The 16,617-nt window shown below is 46.2% G+C and overlaps 2 protein-coding genes across 5 annotated transcripts in view; both read right to left on the bottom strand.

Annotated features, from left to right (window-relative positions):
• The window catches only part of LOC306835646 (uncharacterized protein), a 380,835-nt gene that overhangs the window by 154,013 nt on the left and 210,205 nt on the right, over window positions 1–16,617 (bottom strand). The window lies entirely within an intron of this gene.
• LOC306836321 (L-threonine ammonia-lyase) lies at window positions 3,635–15,244 on the bottom strand. Of its 4 annotated transcripts, none has more exons than XM_079363330.1 (11): window positions 14,591–15,244; window positions 10,929–11,256; window positions 10,118–10,234; window positions 9,314–9,555; window positions 8,568–8,733; window positions 7,963–8,062; window positions 7,760–7,835; window positions 7,535–7,660; window positions 6,348–6,515; window positions 6,185–6,242; window positions 3,635–5,874 (listed from the first exon to the last, which is right to left on the bottom strand). In XM_079363330.1, the coding sequence occupies exons 1-11, from the start codon at window positions 15,127–15,129 to the stop codon at window positions 5,776–5,778; spliced, it is 2,019 nt and encodes a 672-aa protein (XP_079219456.1). In that variant the 5' UTR covers window positions 15,130–15,244; the 3' UTR covers window positions 3,635–5,775. The 4 variants fall into 4 exon arrangements, with proteins under 4 accessions (XP_079219456.1, XP_079219457.1, XP_079219459.1 ...); XM_079363331.1 differs by having other exon boundaries at window positions 9,314–9,549; XM_079363333.1 differs by having other exon boundaries at window positions 15,014–15,244.

The raw sequence follows: 16,617 nt of genomic DNA, 5'->3' as shown, positions 1-16,617 counted from the left end.
AATGTTTATTAAAGGCAGGGTTGGTAATTTGAAGCATTTCCTCAGTGCTCCATCTGCACCCGCCCCCTCCCCTCTGTGCTCCCTCTAAAGCCACGCTCCCTCTTACATGCACGAGCGCCGTTGCTCCAGAAGCGGACCTCCGCCCATGTTATGAGTGCATGCATGGGTTAGAGCGAGGATGGAGACAGGGAGGCTGTGATTGGTTCATCAGAGAGCAGGGAGGCGTGTGATTGGTTCATCAGAGAGCAGGGAGGCCTGTGATTGGTTCATCAGAGAGCAGGGAGGCGTGTGATTGGTTCATCAGAGAGCAGGGAGACAGGGAGGCCTGTGATTGGTTCATCAGAGAGCAGGGAGGCAGGGAGACGTGTGATTGGTTCATCAGAGAGCAGGGAGGCTGTAATTGGTTCATCAGAGAGCAGGGAGGCTGTGATTGGTTCATCAGAGAGCAGTTAGACAGGGAGGCCTGTGATTGGTTAATCAGAGAGCAGGGAGACAGGGAGGCTGTGATTGGTTCATCAGAGAGCAGGGAGACAGAGAGGCTGTGATTGGTTCATCAGAGAGCAGGGAGACGGGGAGGCTGTGATTGGTTCATCAGAGAGCAGGGAGACAGAGAGGCTGTGATTGGTTCATCAGAGAGCAGGGAGACAGAGAGGCTGTGATTGGTTCATCAGAGAGCAGGGAGACAGGGAGGCTGTGATTGGTTCATCAGAGAGCAGGGAGACAGAGAGGCTGTGATTGGTTCATCAGAGAGCAGGGAGACAGAGAGGCTGTGATTGGTTCATCAGAGAGCAGGGAGCCAGAGAGGCTGTGATTGGTTCATCATCGATTTTAGGCCCAGTGCTTTTTAACTTGTATATGCTACCTCTAGGCAGTGTCATCAGGAGACATGGAGTCAGCTTTCACAGCTACGCAGATGATACACAGTTGTACATCTCCATGTCTCCTGATGACACAAGGCCAATGGATGCACTTTTTAACTGCATTTTAGACATCAAATCCTGGATGGCAGATAACTTCCTCCAGCTTAACCAGGACAAAACTGAAGTTTTAGTCCTCGGTCCTGAGGCTCAGAGAGAGAAACTTTTACCCAAATTACAGGCACTATCTTTTAATCCATCCACACAGGTGAAAAACCTGGGCGTGATTTTAGACTCTGAGCTGACTTTTATTCCACACATCAAGAACATCACCAAAATAGGTTTTTATCATTTAAAGAACATAGCCAGAGTCCGCCCCATTCTCTCTCGGGCCAACACGGAGACGCTAATGCATGCTTTTATCACCAGTCGTATCGACTACTGTAACGCCCTGCTCTCTGGTCTTCCTAAAAAGAATATTTCATGCCTACAACTCCTACAAAATTCAGCAGCTCGTGTCCTGACGAATACCAGAGGGCGGGCTCACATTACTCCGGTTTTAGAATCACTGCATTGGCTCCCCGTGTCTTTCAGGATCGATTTTAAGGTTCTTTTAATGGTTTTTAAGTGTATTAATGGTCTTGGGCCTTCTTATCTGTCAGAATTGCTTTTACCATATGAGCCTTCGCGGTCCCTGCGCTCCTCCGGCAGAGGTCTTTTAGTCATCCCAAAAGTCAGGACACACACCCACGGCGAGGCGTCCTTCAGTTTTTACGGCCCTCGCCTCTGGAACAGCCTGCCGGAGGACCTCAGGGCCGCAGAGAACGCTCATATTTTTAAGAGCAGGCTCAAGACCCACCTTTTTAGTCTAGCTTTTAAATAATATTTATTCATTTTATCTGTTATGATTTTAGCATATTACTTATCTCTTACCATCATTCTATTGGTTTTAGCTTTATTCAGTTTATTGTTTGGCCTCATTTTAAAGTTTTATGTATTTTACGTTTCTTGCCAGTGTTTCCTCCGAGGGAGCCCTCTGTGTCGGGAGCGGTGGAGGGCTGTGGCTGCCTGGGCGCCGTCCTGCGGTGTCTGGGTGGAGGTCAGGGGTCTCGGCCCCGCCTCCCCTGGGCACCCTGTGATGGTGCCCCTGATGGCCGCGGCCGATCTGCCACTCTCGATGCAGACGGCTCCTCTTTGGCGTTTACTTACCTGGTTCATCCGTACTCAGCCTTCTGTCCATACCATTGATGCTGGTGTGTGTGCATGTGTGTGTATGTGAGTAGGTCTGCGTGTGTGTGTTGGAGCGTGGGGTGACTGTGAGCATGACTGTGAGTGTGATACTGTCTGTATGCGTGGGGGATGGGGGGAGGGTGGGAATGATTTTAATGTGATTTTAATGTGATGTTAACATGTAAAGCACTTTGTGCTACTTTTAAAAGTATGAAAAGCGCTTTATAAATAAAGTTTGATTTGATTTGATTTGATCAGAGAGCAGGGAGACAGAGAGGCTGTGATTGGTTCATCAGAGAGCAGGGAGACAGGGAGGCCTGTGATTGGTTCATCAGATTGGGACCTCGTGGCAGACATTGGTTGAAGTTTTTACAGACTTACAAACTGATCCAGATGATGGATTTACAGTTTCAAACAGAGTCTTAAAAAGTGGATCAGGAGGAAATGACCGACCCTGCCTTTAAGTGATCTTCTTCAGGGGAACGTAGCATGAAGGTAAGCTGAGTTGAAGCTTAGCGTGCCGAGCTCTGGGTAGTGAGCGGAATAATTAGATCACGGATACAAGCGGCTGAAATAAGCTTCCTCCGAAGGTGGACTTGGCTCAGCCTCAGAGGGAGCTCGGAGAGGAGCCAGTCGAGGTGGTTCAGGTTTCTGATTATGAGGATCCGGGTCACCTGCCCTTGGGGATCTTGCAGAAACCTTCCAACTATAAGAAGGTCTTCTTTCAAATCATGGGTCCAGGGAACGCTCCAGGATCTCTCAGGTGGAGCAGCAGATAACGTTGCTGCAAACGAGACCCTGGCCGCAGGATTAGAAGAAAGAAATGAATCGATGGAAATTCAAAGCAATGAATCAAAAACTTGGACAAACATTTACGACTAGAAACAAGAACCAGAACAGGAAGAAAAGTTTGTGGATCACCAAAATGTTCAAGACTCAGCAGCTTGAGATCATGAATGTTCACAGAGAGACCGTCTCCAACAGCACAAGCAAACACAAGCACGGCCCAGAGGGTTAAAGGTCAGGGACTTAAAGAGCAGGAGAGGACACCTAGCAGCTCCACCTGTCACTCAAAGAGGCCACACCCCTTGATTCAATATCCCTTTAATCATTGAGTTCTCCAAGGCTTCATTTCTTCACAGCTGACAGGAGCTGCACAGTGAGGTGGCTTTCTATCGACCTTACAACCTTAATCTTTGTTTCTCCCAAACTGTTGACCGTCGCCACTCAGACCAATCCACGACTCCCCGGAGGAGAGGACGCCGTCCCTCCCTCGGTCTCACACATTTAAACGTGGTTCAATCAGCAGTGGAGGAGGTGTTGGTGTGACGTCGCTCGACTGAAGCTGAACCAGTAGCACCGTGTCATGATGTCCTCTGCTTATGACTTAAGAGCATTAGGCGTCTTAAACCTCCCAGTAGCCACCAGAGCTGTCTCCAGTCATTAATCACGGGGGGGGGGGGGGGGGGACGGTGAGGACACTTACTTTTACTTTTCACTCTTACTCAACAATTTGTGCTCACGCTGCCGAAAAAATCACAAACGACTCGAGATTTATACGTTTTTATTGCAGAACCACGAGCCTTGGATCGACTCTACTACCTCAGACAGTATATACAGAAATATATACAAGAGTTTACAAATAATACAGATTTAAAGGGCCAGACAGACGTCTGCTTCTGCTCCAGGTTTCGGTGCTTTACTAAATGTATCCTGTAAGCGCCCGTGCTCGAGATGGATGAATGTTGGCTCGAAGTAAATATTAAAAAAGAGGATATTGTGTTTTTTTTGTTCAGTGTCTCCAGATAACTTCTGATATAAAGATTGACTCATTGATTTAGAAACCGATCAGGACAGAAGCCCAAAGCGGACGTGCATCCACACATTTTATTTGACATTTTCTGGTGATAATGATTTGATTTAATTAGCGTTTTATTTAACTCATTAGCACATTAAGACCAGTTAAAAAATGGCAGAGTTTCCACAAAGATTTTATGATTTTATCCAGGTAGGAACGTGGATAGAGTCAAAAATCAGGAAGAAAGAGAGAGAGAGCGAGGAATGACATGCAGGAAAGGAGCCACAAGTCGGACTTGAACCCAGCCGCCGTACACGGGGCCAGCACACTAACCACGAGGCCACTGGTGCCCCGACAAGCTCCTGTAAATGTAACGTATTAAAAAAAGGCTTCCAGAGCGCAAACTTCCCGCCTATCGCTGGGATTTACTTGTTTGTTTTGTGGTTTAGGGTCACTCGGAGTGTTGGCCCTGCCTCCCCCCACACCGCCACCTACTGGCCTGGCATGTCAACTGCAGCGTTTTAAGTCCTTTTTGCAGACTGCTTTAACGCTATGGATGTTATCCAAAAGTTGCCTGAGCACAGAAGGTTTTTTGAAAACTTCAAAACGATTCACGTTTTCATGGATTCTCGATTAAATGTCGAGATCTCACAGGAAAAAAAGGAAAATTACTCTCCAACTTATGTGTGGAAGTGTGTCCGCTCAGGGCTTCCATAGTTTAGTGAGGCGTACAGAGTGAACTGATTTAGAAAGAGGCCTGTACTGTGCATCATCACAATGTCGTTTAACTATAAGCCAAGTCATCTGATTGGACAAGAGGCGTTCCATCAGCGTTAACAGGAAGTACAACAGCATTGTAACTAAAGTTAGCATTTTGCTTAGCGTTAAAGCTAACTGTCTCGCTACCAAGACTCGTATTTCACAGGTCGCACGATAAGGCCCCGTGTCCAGCGCCTTATTTCAGTGGCCTTCAGACGCTTCGTGCTGTCGCTCCTGAAATCAACGCCTGAACTTTTCTACCTGGAAAAAAGCCGGGTGGACACGGGGACTAAATGGAGACGTGCAGATAATTTAACATGATACAAAAGTGAATGTTTACGTGTTGCTTGGCAACAGTCCAGCTCAAGTCAAGTCGTCGTGATAGGTTAGTAGTAGTTGCGTTGTGAAGCCAAATGAAAGATTAAATAAACACAATTCATAATCAGTTGTTGATGATTAACTTCTATAATCAGCTCACAGAAGTTTGAAAGTAACGTCCCACCGCAGAGCCTCCAGTGGGACGTGATCAGCAGCACACAGTCAGTCACAGAGTCAACATGAAGAGTCTATAATCTCAAGGCTTTCTGTCCACACACATTGTTTTGCCATAGACTGTATATCAAGATGGACAGAGCAACGGCCGCCTGAGAGTGAAGCCAAAAGACTGAGAGCTTCCCCTGCTGTATCGATCATAAGCCCCGCCTCCTTCATGGTGACAGATGGGTCAAACTACAGGTCAAATAAATGTGTCTGTCGTGATGTTTCGTGTTGTTTACATCACACCATGATTGACAGTCTTTGAACTTTCCATCACTGTGAGCGTCTGCGTCTGACTGTAGTGTCCAATCAGCGTCCTCTCTGCTCTGTCAGCGCTGCAGTCTGTCAGGGCGCAGTGACAGGGGGGGATTTTGGCTTCACTTTCGTACGACAGGAGGAGACGGAGACACGCTGTCCATATTGATATACAGCCTGTAGGTTTGGCTAACAGCAGTTCTCTTAATGAGATAATGAGTTCCTTGAAACAGAGTTAATATATATCATCTTACAGGTTTCATGTCGTCACAGATTTTATGAATATATATTTTCCTCTTTTACTGTTTTATCAGTAAATGTTCATTTGGTTGGAGCTGATCACCGGTCCAGCCAGCAAACAGACGGGTAGCGCTCACCCAGCGTCTTACGCAGCTGAGCGCTCTGTGTCCTGTCCCTGGTTTCCACCACACACTCCACCTGTGCACACACACACACACACACACACACACACACACACACTTGTGAGCAGGTTCACAGTAAAGGCCTTTGCACACTGAGGCTGTTTTTTTAATGTCTTTTTGGAACACTGCACACTGAATCCAATGAATTCATTTTCCTATTACATGCAACAAGACGGAGTTTAAGACAAAATGTCGCAGAGCGATCGAGCATCGAATTGATCTGTTCTTCCACTCCATGAAAAAAAAAACAACAACTGGGTCTGTCTACATGTGATGAATACGTAAACAAAGAGAAGAGGTAAAAAAAGGAGAGCTTAGTTTCCTACCTTCGCTTTGAAAAGGTCTGTCTTGTCACCTTGTCTCCGATGGCAGACATCCAGCAGCCTGGGAGGAAGAGGACGGAGGAAAGTATTAAAGGGGCATAAAAAATAGAACGGATTGGACCTTAAACAGAGCCGAGAGCTTTAACTGGACAACAGCTGACTGTACCTGACGTCCTCTCTGGACAGGAAGTCCAGCAGCTTAGCCATGTCTCCTGGCCATTCTCCCAGCTGCACCGAGAATTTACTGACCCGATCGTCCAGCACCAGAGCCCGGTCCACACACTGCCGGACCAGCTCCAGGTCCATGTTAGCACTGGTCACCACAACAGCAACCCTACAGCATGCACATGCACACACACACACACACACACACACACACACACACACACACACACACACACACACACACACACACACACACACACACACACACACACACACACACACACGCTCAGGCAGGGAGTCTTGATTCATCCGAGGCCAAACGGATTAACTCTCCTGGCTCCACCGTGTTTCCAGAATATCAGTCTTACATCACTCACAGTCAGGACTATTTTTAAACTGTGTTTATTTCTCAGTTTGTTTGTTTTTATTTATTTATTTTTGTAATGGACCTGAATCAACCACAAACGCTGACATGTAATGAAATGTACGAGAGTTAGCGTGAAGCTACATGACGTCCTCCTCCCACTCTTTGAGAAACAGGAAGAAGACTTTTTAGTTACTGGTAAAGACAATAATTGAATAATTAATTGATGGATTGGTTGATTGATTGATAAACCCAATGAGAGTACATTAATTACAGGTTACATGCTTGTACTGCTTTGACCTCAAATAACCCAGTGATGTAGCTTCTTTTGAATAGATAGTAAACATTACTTTAAGACTGTCACAACAGAGCGTGAGCTTTAAGATGTTTAAATATATTTGAAAACAAGAAAGGTTTTTTTCTGTTAAAGGTGCATCATGTATCTTCCACCACTAGGGGGCTCCCAAACAACGCCACATAACAAAAGATGACGTTGAGGCTGGCGGGGAATCTTGGGAGTTCTCATGTCTGGATGAGACAAAATATGCCAGGAAAACAGTTCCTATCTCTCCCACCGTTGTTGTCAAAGTTGATCTCAAAAGCCCCGCCCCTTCTTCGATTTGATTTGTGGAGTAAGGGAGAGGTGACAGTGACCAGGAACTATTTCAATCTCGAGCGTGGAGAAAAAAAATCATCCGTCTGCAAAGGTGGAGGACGCTGTCGTGATTTTTAATAAGAAATTCTGCAGAGAAAGGCCGGCTATGCACGAGACGATGTCGGGTCCTACTGCAAAAAAAAAAAAAGAGGAAAAAAATAAAACTCACTTTTTGCCTCTTAGTTCTGGTAGTTGTCCAGCCAAAATGGCCGCCAGTCCCATGGCTCCCTCTGTGTCCACTGTGGAGCGTTCAAACTCCTGAAACCGCAACATGGCCACCAGAGAGTCTTCCTCACTGCGAGGGAAACAACCATCGGGAGTTTGCACAGCGTGTTCCTTTTTAACATACAGATCAACCAGCAGCTTATAATTTAGAGATGTGGAGTCGTAGTACCTGACAGATATGACTTTATCAACATGTTTCTTCGCCAGCTGGAAGGTGTTTTCACCAAGCGAACGCTCCATGAGATCTGACAACAGACAGAACTTGTGTTACTTTATTGACCACAGCTGACAAACTAAAGAGCGGCGTTCACAAGAATGCCTTTAAAATGGTTCATTTTAATCTCAGGAACCTGAACACAGCAAAAAGATTACCTCCGAAGAGCTTCCTGTTGGGGTTGCTGTGTATGTCTTTGACTGGACCGTCAGTTTTCAGAGATTGAAGCAGCAAAGGGAAACTTTCAGGTTCGATTCCCTGTCGACGAAAGTCCATTTGGTTAAAGTTGTTTTCACATAACAGAGTTTTATTTTAAACTAAATCAGAGACAACATGATTTTCTATTTAAATTAATTGTTTAAAGTAACAATAAATCTTATTCTAGGTATCTTTTTAAAGTGGAAACACAGCACTAAGCTTGTTTATGTTTTTTACATAAGGACAAGTTGTTCCTCCTGATCTCAGCAGCAGGTACAACATGTTGAGCCGGGTTGCCAAGAGCAGGCAGAAGTTGCTAATAAGTCTGCTCAAAGCCTATTTTAAGGATGTTCTTCAATCCAACCCTTCAGTGCAGCGAGGCTAAATATCTATCTAAATATCTAAGAGCCTGTTTAAGAGACGTGTACATCAGGGCGTCATCTGCATAGAGGTTAACTCCCTCAGAAAACAGAAAATCACATCGGGCCTAGTGTGGAGCCCTGTTGCACCTCATAAATATAAACGTGCCCAGCAAACAGGATCAAACGTCTGATTCTGTTCTTACTATGACAAGGATTTTAGAGTTGAGGTGTTTGATGGCTGCAGCTGTACCGGCCAGCAGACCGTACTGCCCGGCTGCAGGAACAATCACTGCATCCAGTTTGGGAACCTGCTCGTAGATCTCCATGCCAACCGTACCCAGACCTGCCAGGTACGCCGCACTCTCGTCCCTAGAAGAAGAAGAAGAAGAGGAAGAAGAAGAAGAAGAAGAAGAAGAAGAAGAAGAAGAAGAAGAAGAAGAAGAAGGAGAAGAAGGAGGAGGAGGAGGAGAAGAAGAAGAAGAAGAAGAAGAAGGAGAAGAAGAAGAAGAAGAGGAAGAAGAAGGAGAAGAAGGAGAAGGAGAAGGAGGAGGAGAAGAAGAAGAAGAAGAAGAAGAAGAAGAAGAAGGAGAAGAAGAAGAAGAAGAAGAAGAGGAAGAAGAAGGAGAAGAAGGAGAAGGAGAAGGAGGAGGAGAAGAAGAAGAAGAAGAAGAAGAAGAAGAAGAAGAAGAAGAAGAAGAAGAAGGAGAAGAAGGAGAAGGAGGAGGAGAAGAAGAAGAAGAAGAAGAAGAAGATGTCAGGTAAAGTGATCTGGATCAGCGGACCTCTTTGTTTGTCTGCACTGCACCAAACCAACAGATAGAAGAAGCTCATTTTGCTTTTTTAAGTTTGAACACAACATAAAAAAATATATATAAGCTATTTCTTGTGTGTTTATATCCCCGTGGAGATGCACCATGTTTTTAAAAAAAAAAGTAAAAGTGGGACTGACTCTTCCAGGTACATGTATCCGTTCTCTGAGGCCAGGTGGCGGGCGTGTTTCTGGGAGTCGTGTCCCGTGCTGCCGTAGGAGATGACCATGGCCCCGTAGTCTCTGTAGATCCTGAGGCGTGGCGAGGAGCAGCAGGACGGCATGATGACAAACACCGGGATCTTCAGCTCCACGGCGTGATGAGCCACGGCCATCGAGAAGTTACAGTCAGTGGCCACGATCACTCCTTTCCTCTGCTGCTCCTTAAAGGGACACAAACACACGATGGCGTGATGCATGTTTAGGGATCGTTAGAGGTTCGATTTGCACGATTTTATGTCTTAAGATTAAACTTTATGTAAATACAGTGAGGTCGACATTTTTACAAAATCCTGCAGTTCATTCAGCGGCGTGTAACAGTTTGTCAGGAGGCTTAAAACCCGCCTCAGCCTTCACCCAATTCTCATCACGAAACCAGAATTTTAAACTTTAAAAAAAATCTAAAATTATAGAAAGCTGTTTTAATACCACAGCAACAGTCTGCTCTGCATTGGCAACCAAAATGAATTTGTGCCAGTTCTCTGTCCAACACGTGAAGCAGCTGAAATATCTGACTGTCGATGAAAATGTTTTTAAGCTTCGGTACTTTTAGATGCTATCGAGCCTTAAAATAAAGTGAATCCCGTCGTATTAAAAATGTCCAAATCTTATCTTATCATCCTCGAGCGGCTTCCATGAAAGCAGAGATTTGTTTTTGTCCCTTCAGGTGACGGCTCAGATCAGCTCACACGTTTGAGAGGAAACGATCCCCTCCCCCTGTCTCACCTGTGTGAGGGAGCAGAGCAGGTACAGGACTCCTCTCTCCTTCACTGAGCCCGTGTAGTGCAGGTGCTCCTTCTTCAGGTAGATCTCCATCCCGTACTGTTTGGACAGTCTGGAGTACTGCACAGAAAAACAAGCAGCTGTGTGTTTGAGATCATGTATGGAAGCCTCTGAGGGACAGGTTAAAAGGATTAAAATGAGATTATATATGTTAAATAAAATGCAAAAACAAGATTACATGACTTGATATTTTTTTCTTATGGAGTTAGTTTTATCGTAAGTTAAAAAACAAGCAGCTGAGAGGTGTGTGTGCTGCCAGGCTGACAGGAGGATCCATCCATTATGCCGCTTTGAGGGTCAAAGGTTGGGTTGGAGCTGATCCCATCTATCATTGGTTATTATTATTATCACCAGCCAATCACAGAGCTGACAGACAGAAACAGACAGCTCAGAGTCAGCAGGTAACCAGCGTGTGATTGGACTGTGGGAGGAGAGAACGCACGCCATGCACAGGGGGAGAACACACGGACTCCACACAGAGAGACGGGGATTTGAACCAGCGACCTCCTCGCTGAGAGGCCGCTGTGTGCAGCCCGTGATGACATTTGGCGACATTAAAACGTGGCGCTGTTTCGCGTTAAGATAAAAACTGTGTCACGATGTCAACAAAGGTCCAAAACAGCCGAGCAGCCATCAGGGCGCCGTCTGACGCTGAACTGGAACTCGTCATCAGAACCATTTGTGATAAAGTACAACCACTTTCTTCCCGACCCCGTCATCCCAGGCAGCATCAGCTAATGCTAAGCTAATTTACCGTGCAGGGCGTCTTCTGTATCTCCGCCTGGATCCTGAAGGCGGCGGCGCTGATGTCTTCAAAGCGCAGGAACTCCGGAGCCGGTCTGGGGACGATCCTGAACTCGCTGAGACGTCTGGTTTTCGGAGGATCCATGAGAACGATCTCAGGAGTCTCTGACACTTTGGTGTCGTGGACCTTCACGTCCCCGTTCAGGAGGTCTTCCTCGCCGAAGTCCTTCAGCCGCTCCGGTTCGATGAGGGTGGGTCTGCGGCCCGCCGTGCCGTTTGCGACGGGTCCAGATTTTGAAGAACCTCCAGGCTGACCGGAACCCAAACACAACTCGTCTCTGAGGAACAACACAACGCACAGATGTTCACTTTAATGTCTTAATCTTGCGGATAAGATTAGGGAGGAATTAATTCCGGATTTAAAAGGGATTTCAGGTATTTTTAAACGAGGCCTTTTTATTTTGCATCACTGGGTCCAGTCAACTAATCGCTCGGATGGTTCTGGATTTGCTCTTCTCAGCTGTCATGGCTGCAGTAAAAAGTTCTGCCCTTTTTCACTGACAGACTCTGAGTTTTATTCTGCGTCAGACGAAATTACAGAAAGGATCCCGATCACCTGTGACATCACTCCATCGACAGCAACACACATTTTGGGGCGCCAGATAGCGGTTATGTTGCTGGACATAACCGCTATCTGGCGCCCTGATTCATGGAGATCGTGGTCATCGACAGCTGTCCTATCAAACAAAGGCAAACATGCTCAAAGAATTACTAAATAAAACAACACCAGGATTTGGTGGAAGATTAATCGATGGTAAGACGTTAGCGTTCAATATTAACTGCACAGAGGTCGAAGGGGGTCAGAGGTCACCTCGTGCCCCGGCCCTGATAAACGCTCCGTCCAGCCCTGGTTTCATGGTTTTTAATTTATGTCTAAATCAAACTGAAGATGTGACTCGATGTGTTCCCTCACCGCGCCCTCTTTGTCTAAGATGAATGCTTTCACCTTTCGTGTCCGCCCAGCGTCCGCTCACTGGGACAGATCGCAGCTCCGCAGCACTTTATGATTCATTGGGTCGTTCGAGTCAGTCGTCTTTTTGAGACACAGAAACGATTAAAGTGGTAATGTCGGGCTGAGGGGGCGACAGTTTGATTAATAACAGATCAGATCAGGAGCACTGAACTAAATCAGACCGTGCAACCCTTTTTAAAAATGTTCAATAGTTCTTTTATAATTCAGATCTTAAATAACGCGGCACACGCTTTCAAACGCACTGATTTCACCATCCCGTCGTGTGCTCCTCTTTTTTCCTTTTCCTCCCTTCTATGGACAGATAAGTCCTCTTTGTTTTTACTTGTTTCTCACAGCAATAACAACACGTGCAACCAGTTTCCTTCCTCGCATGTTGAGGAAGCAGCAACCTTCTTGATCATCTAAATAAACTGAAGTCAAACAACAGGCAGTCATGACTTCTGAAGCGTCCACCAGGCCTGTCTGATGTCTCCTGTCGTCCAGCGTCTCTGTCCTTTTTATCAAACACAACAGAGACGAGCTTCTTCTTAAAACTGAAGGCTTCTGTGTGATCTAAAGTCCCAGAAAGCCTGATTCTTCTTCTGTGGACATACAGGACGTCTTCTCCCTGCTGGAAGTTCAGCCACATCGACTGTGAAACCACCATTTTAAGGGTGGAAAGCTCACATGTTGTACTGTTGCTTTAAGAATGCTACAGCTTTAGCGCTTTATTAAAAAAAGAACACGTCCTTGTTGAACACGACGTCAGAGCGAGATAATCAAGGTTCTCCTCTTTCACAGCAAAGCTTTCTCCACAACCTTTAAATGTAGATTAGCATCAGCGGAGGCTTCTCCAATGTGCAGCTTACTCCTGCCATGTGCACTAATGCGTCGCCATACCATCACAGATCCTGGCTTTTGAACTGAGCGCCGATAAAGCCAGATGATCCCTCTCATCTTTAGCCCGGCGGACGCAGCATCAATAGCCGCTTTTTCTAAGAAGGCGATTACTCCGCGTCATCCGTGCCGTTCATCTGCGTTGTTCCTGAACGCATCGTCCAGCACTTCGGTCAGCTGCTGACCGACCAATAAATATCCTCTTTTTATCGTAGGTGAATTCACAGTTTCTGTCCGTTAAAAGTAACGCAAAAATAACTTCTAAGGCACACTTTAATTAATAATGAACCATGAGCAACTAAGAAAGATATTTCCTGGTGGCGTGGGTTAGCATCAGCTGTGGTTCGACGTGATTGTGAGCGTTTTCCTCCCGGAGTAATAAATCTGGAGATCCTTAACACTGTATAAATGTGATAATTAGATTAAAGTCTTTGGGGATTAACTCTGTCACTTAGCTGTTAAAGCAGATCACGAAGGGTTAATGGTGAAGTTTGAACACTTTTAAAAGAAGCAGAAGCTGTTCTCCGCATGTTGTCAGTAAACGCAACACGAGCACAGTGTGATTGTTTTTACAGCCGAGACAATCAGTGAGGGAGAAACCACATCAGTGATAAGAACAACTTTAATGAGACTGTTGTTTGATTTAAAATATCCACTGACCACCAGGGGGAGCTGTTCTCTCAAACAACAGTCTGCAAGAGAACAACACACTCTATTTATAGCACAGCGATCTGCTGTAAACAATGCTGTCACCTTTCACCTGCTACCCCGGGGCCTCTTCACTGCCCTCTGCCCCACATTCACACACACACACACACACACACACACACACACACACACACACACACACACACACACACACACACACACACACACACACACACACACACACACACACACACACACAGCACACGTCTGCACCTGTGAAGAAGGTGAGTTCAAACACGAGCACGCAGAAAGCCTCCTGACAAACCTCACATGTTCCAAACTGCACCGAGCAGGAAGTAAGAAAGAAGGACGTCAGAGCGGCACGGCGTGATCGTTGGACTCGCTCGGCTCCGTCACGTACTCAGAGTCCTGAGCCGAACAGTTTTACGTATCTTTGTGAGGACCTAAAGCTCGACAGGACCCTGTCTGTTGATGATGCATCTTTGCATCATAAATAATGTGAATACAATCACAGCATGTTTGGACAACATTTCTTATAGTGACAGAAACACTCAGGTCGCTCTGAGGTTAGAAACTCGTCTCTTCAGTTCGACTTTCTAACGAGTGTGTGAAGCATCAGGTATTATGAATTCATCATCATGTAACTTCATGTGTCATGTTTTTAATGGCACTGTGAGATCTGAAGAGTTTCAAACCTCAGGCGGATCATGTGGAAAGCATGACGGGGAGTGTTTACATTATCTGACACTGCTTTTTATGTTGCTATAATATTTATTTATTCACAGCTATGGTGCAAACACATGTAACCATGTTGCACTCTTTATGTGGAAAACTGCTGACTCGTTTACCCAGCATGCATTTCTGTCATTGAAGCAGGAGAACATGAATCTGCTCTTATTGCACTTTTTCTGTAACACTGTTTTTAGTAGTAAGATTTTCTTTGCTGTCTTTGTCTGGTTAAAAAGGTAGCGAGCAGATATCAGTGTCTTTTTAAGGATCGAGGAGAAAGATTTAAATCCTGATAAACATCACAGAAGAGGAACTAAACAACAGCCATGCATGGATGTAAAAGACTCCGCATCTCTTGGAGTTACCTGGGAACGAAGAGGAGAAGAAAGCAGAGGACAAAACGAAGGAACAAGTCTACCAGGGCTTCAAAGGTCGGGAGTCGCTCTGGTCTTAGAGGGGCAGGAGGGGAGGAGGAGGAAGGGCTGAGGAGAACAATCCGGAGAGAGTCGGCTGTCTTAGAGGTCGGAGGAGCCAAACTTAGATTTGGATGATGGGCAGATGACTGGGTTAATTTCTTTATGTGATTAGGGAGAGGAGGAGGAGGAGGCGATGGGAGATCTTTTTGTTGAGGAGAAGAAAAGTGGGTCCTCGGGGAGAGAGGCACAGAGGCTGCAGAGGAAGAATCGATGTTGGAACGCTTAGCGGGAGGTGAATCTGTCTCTACAGGGCTGAGCAGGTGAGGGGAGAGGTCTGAAGGAACCGGGGGGGTATAAGCTGTAGTTTCCCACCTCTGCCAGAAGGGGTCATTCTCCTCGCTGCCTTTGAGCGCAGGTCTGGGTGAATACAGGCGCTCGAGTCGCTCGCTCAGGTAGCTGGAGTAGAATAACTGTGCAGCAAAGTTCATCCTGGTCGATGTGTGTCCTCCTGCAGTCCAACACGTCTCTGGATCTGGACCCCTCTCCTCTCTGGCTGTGATGTGTCCCAGGAATAAAAGGGACACTGACTGGATCTGCTCCCACCGTGTTACCTCCCTCCCTCTCTCCACGGCCAAAGGCTATTTAAGAAGAGATTACCCAGAGGCACATGCACGGTGGCTCTGCTGCAGCGCCTCTCTCCGCAGGCCCAGCCCCTCCCACAGCTCTATTCCTGTGCCCAGACCGGGATTACTTCCCCTTTCTATGACGTAGCTATAATCAGACGTCTAAGGAGATAGATGCATCTTAGGGTTTATCTAGGGAGCAGTGATCTGAAGGCTCAACAGCACAGAGGAGACGACTGAAGGTGGTGGATCAGGAGTGAAACAGAGCGGGCTGAAGATGGAAGGTCTGTCAGGTGCGATATAAACTTCACACGCACGCTCCTGAAGATTTCTAGAACATTTAAGTGCGAACTGAAATCTTGATGGTTGTTCACACACGCACCTCTCAATATAGATTTTTCCCTATCAGACATGAGGCTGGCCACCTCAGGAGGAAGCAACAACAGAGTCTGACTGTTTGAGCGAAAATCTGGTGTTGAAAAATGAAGCCAATGGACGTGCAAAAAAAACCTGCAGTTCCTCATCTGTCCACTTGAGGCTGTCTGCAGGAGCCGCAGACGTCACTTGTGCAAAAATGTAGAAATAAACATGTTTACAAAATGAAATAGGTCAGAAAAGTTCAGGTGATAAGGGGGCGTGTCTGAGCTGACTGACGGTTGTTGTGTGGTCAGGTTGGGTCTGATGGGTGTTTGTTCTTTGCCCCCCCCCTTCCCACACACACACACACACACACACACACACACACCCTCCTGAATGAACCTGCTGTGTTCGCCTCTGACCGGCTTCATGTGGGAACAGGATCCGAGGCTTGGCAGGACAAATATTGTGGAAACATTTCAGGAGGTCTTAGAGCTGGAACACATTTTATTTGGGACGATGTAACTGAGAGCTAGTTTACGTCAACACTTTAACTTTTTATTGATATCTGTAAACAAACCAAGAGGACAGTTTAATAAACATCGTCACTCTTCTCCATTTTTGAATTTGAATCCAGACTCTGAACAAAGAGCAGCACTGAGAGGAGTGTTGGCCTGGTTACACAAACCGAGTTATCTGCTTACCTGCAGGCTGCACCAGAAGCTCGCTCGTGTTGTGTAACGGTTATAATTCAGGGTTCAACATGCTGATCAAAACAAGCTAAAGATTTTCAGGAAAGATGTTCTTTATGGTTCTGACCACGGTCACACATGTGCTTGTTCAGAAGAGTGAAGCATGGAGAGCTCTCAGGATGAACACTGTGAGAGAGAGAGAGAGAGAGAGAGAGAGAGAGAGAGAGAGAGAGCGAGAGAGAGAGAGAGAGAGAGAGAGAGAGAGAGAGAGAGAGAGAGAGAGAGAGACTGAAAACAGAGACTT

Source organism: Symphodus melops, assembly GCF_947650265.1.
Source record: "Symphodus melops genome assembly, chromosome: 15".
Classification (NCBI taxonomy): Eukaryota; Metazoa; Chordata; class Actinopteri; order Labriformes; family Labridae; genus Symphodus; species Symphodus melops.
Note: the sequence above shows the minus strand (reverse complement) of the source record. Positions and strands in the feature narration are given on the sequence as shown.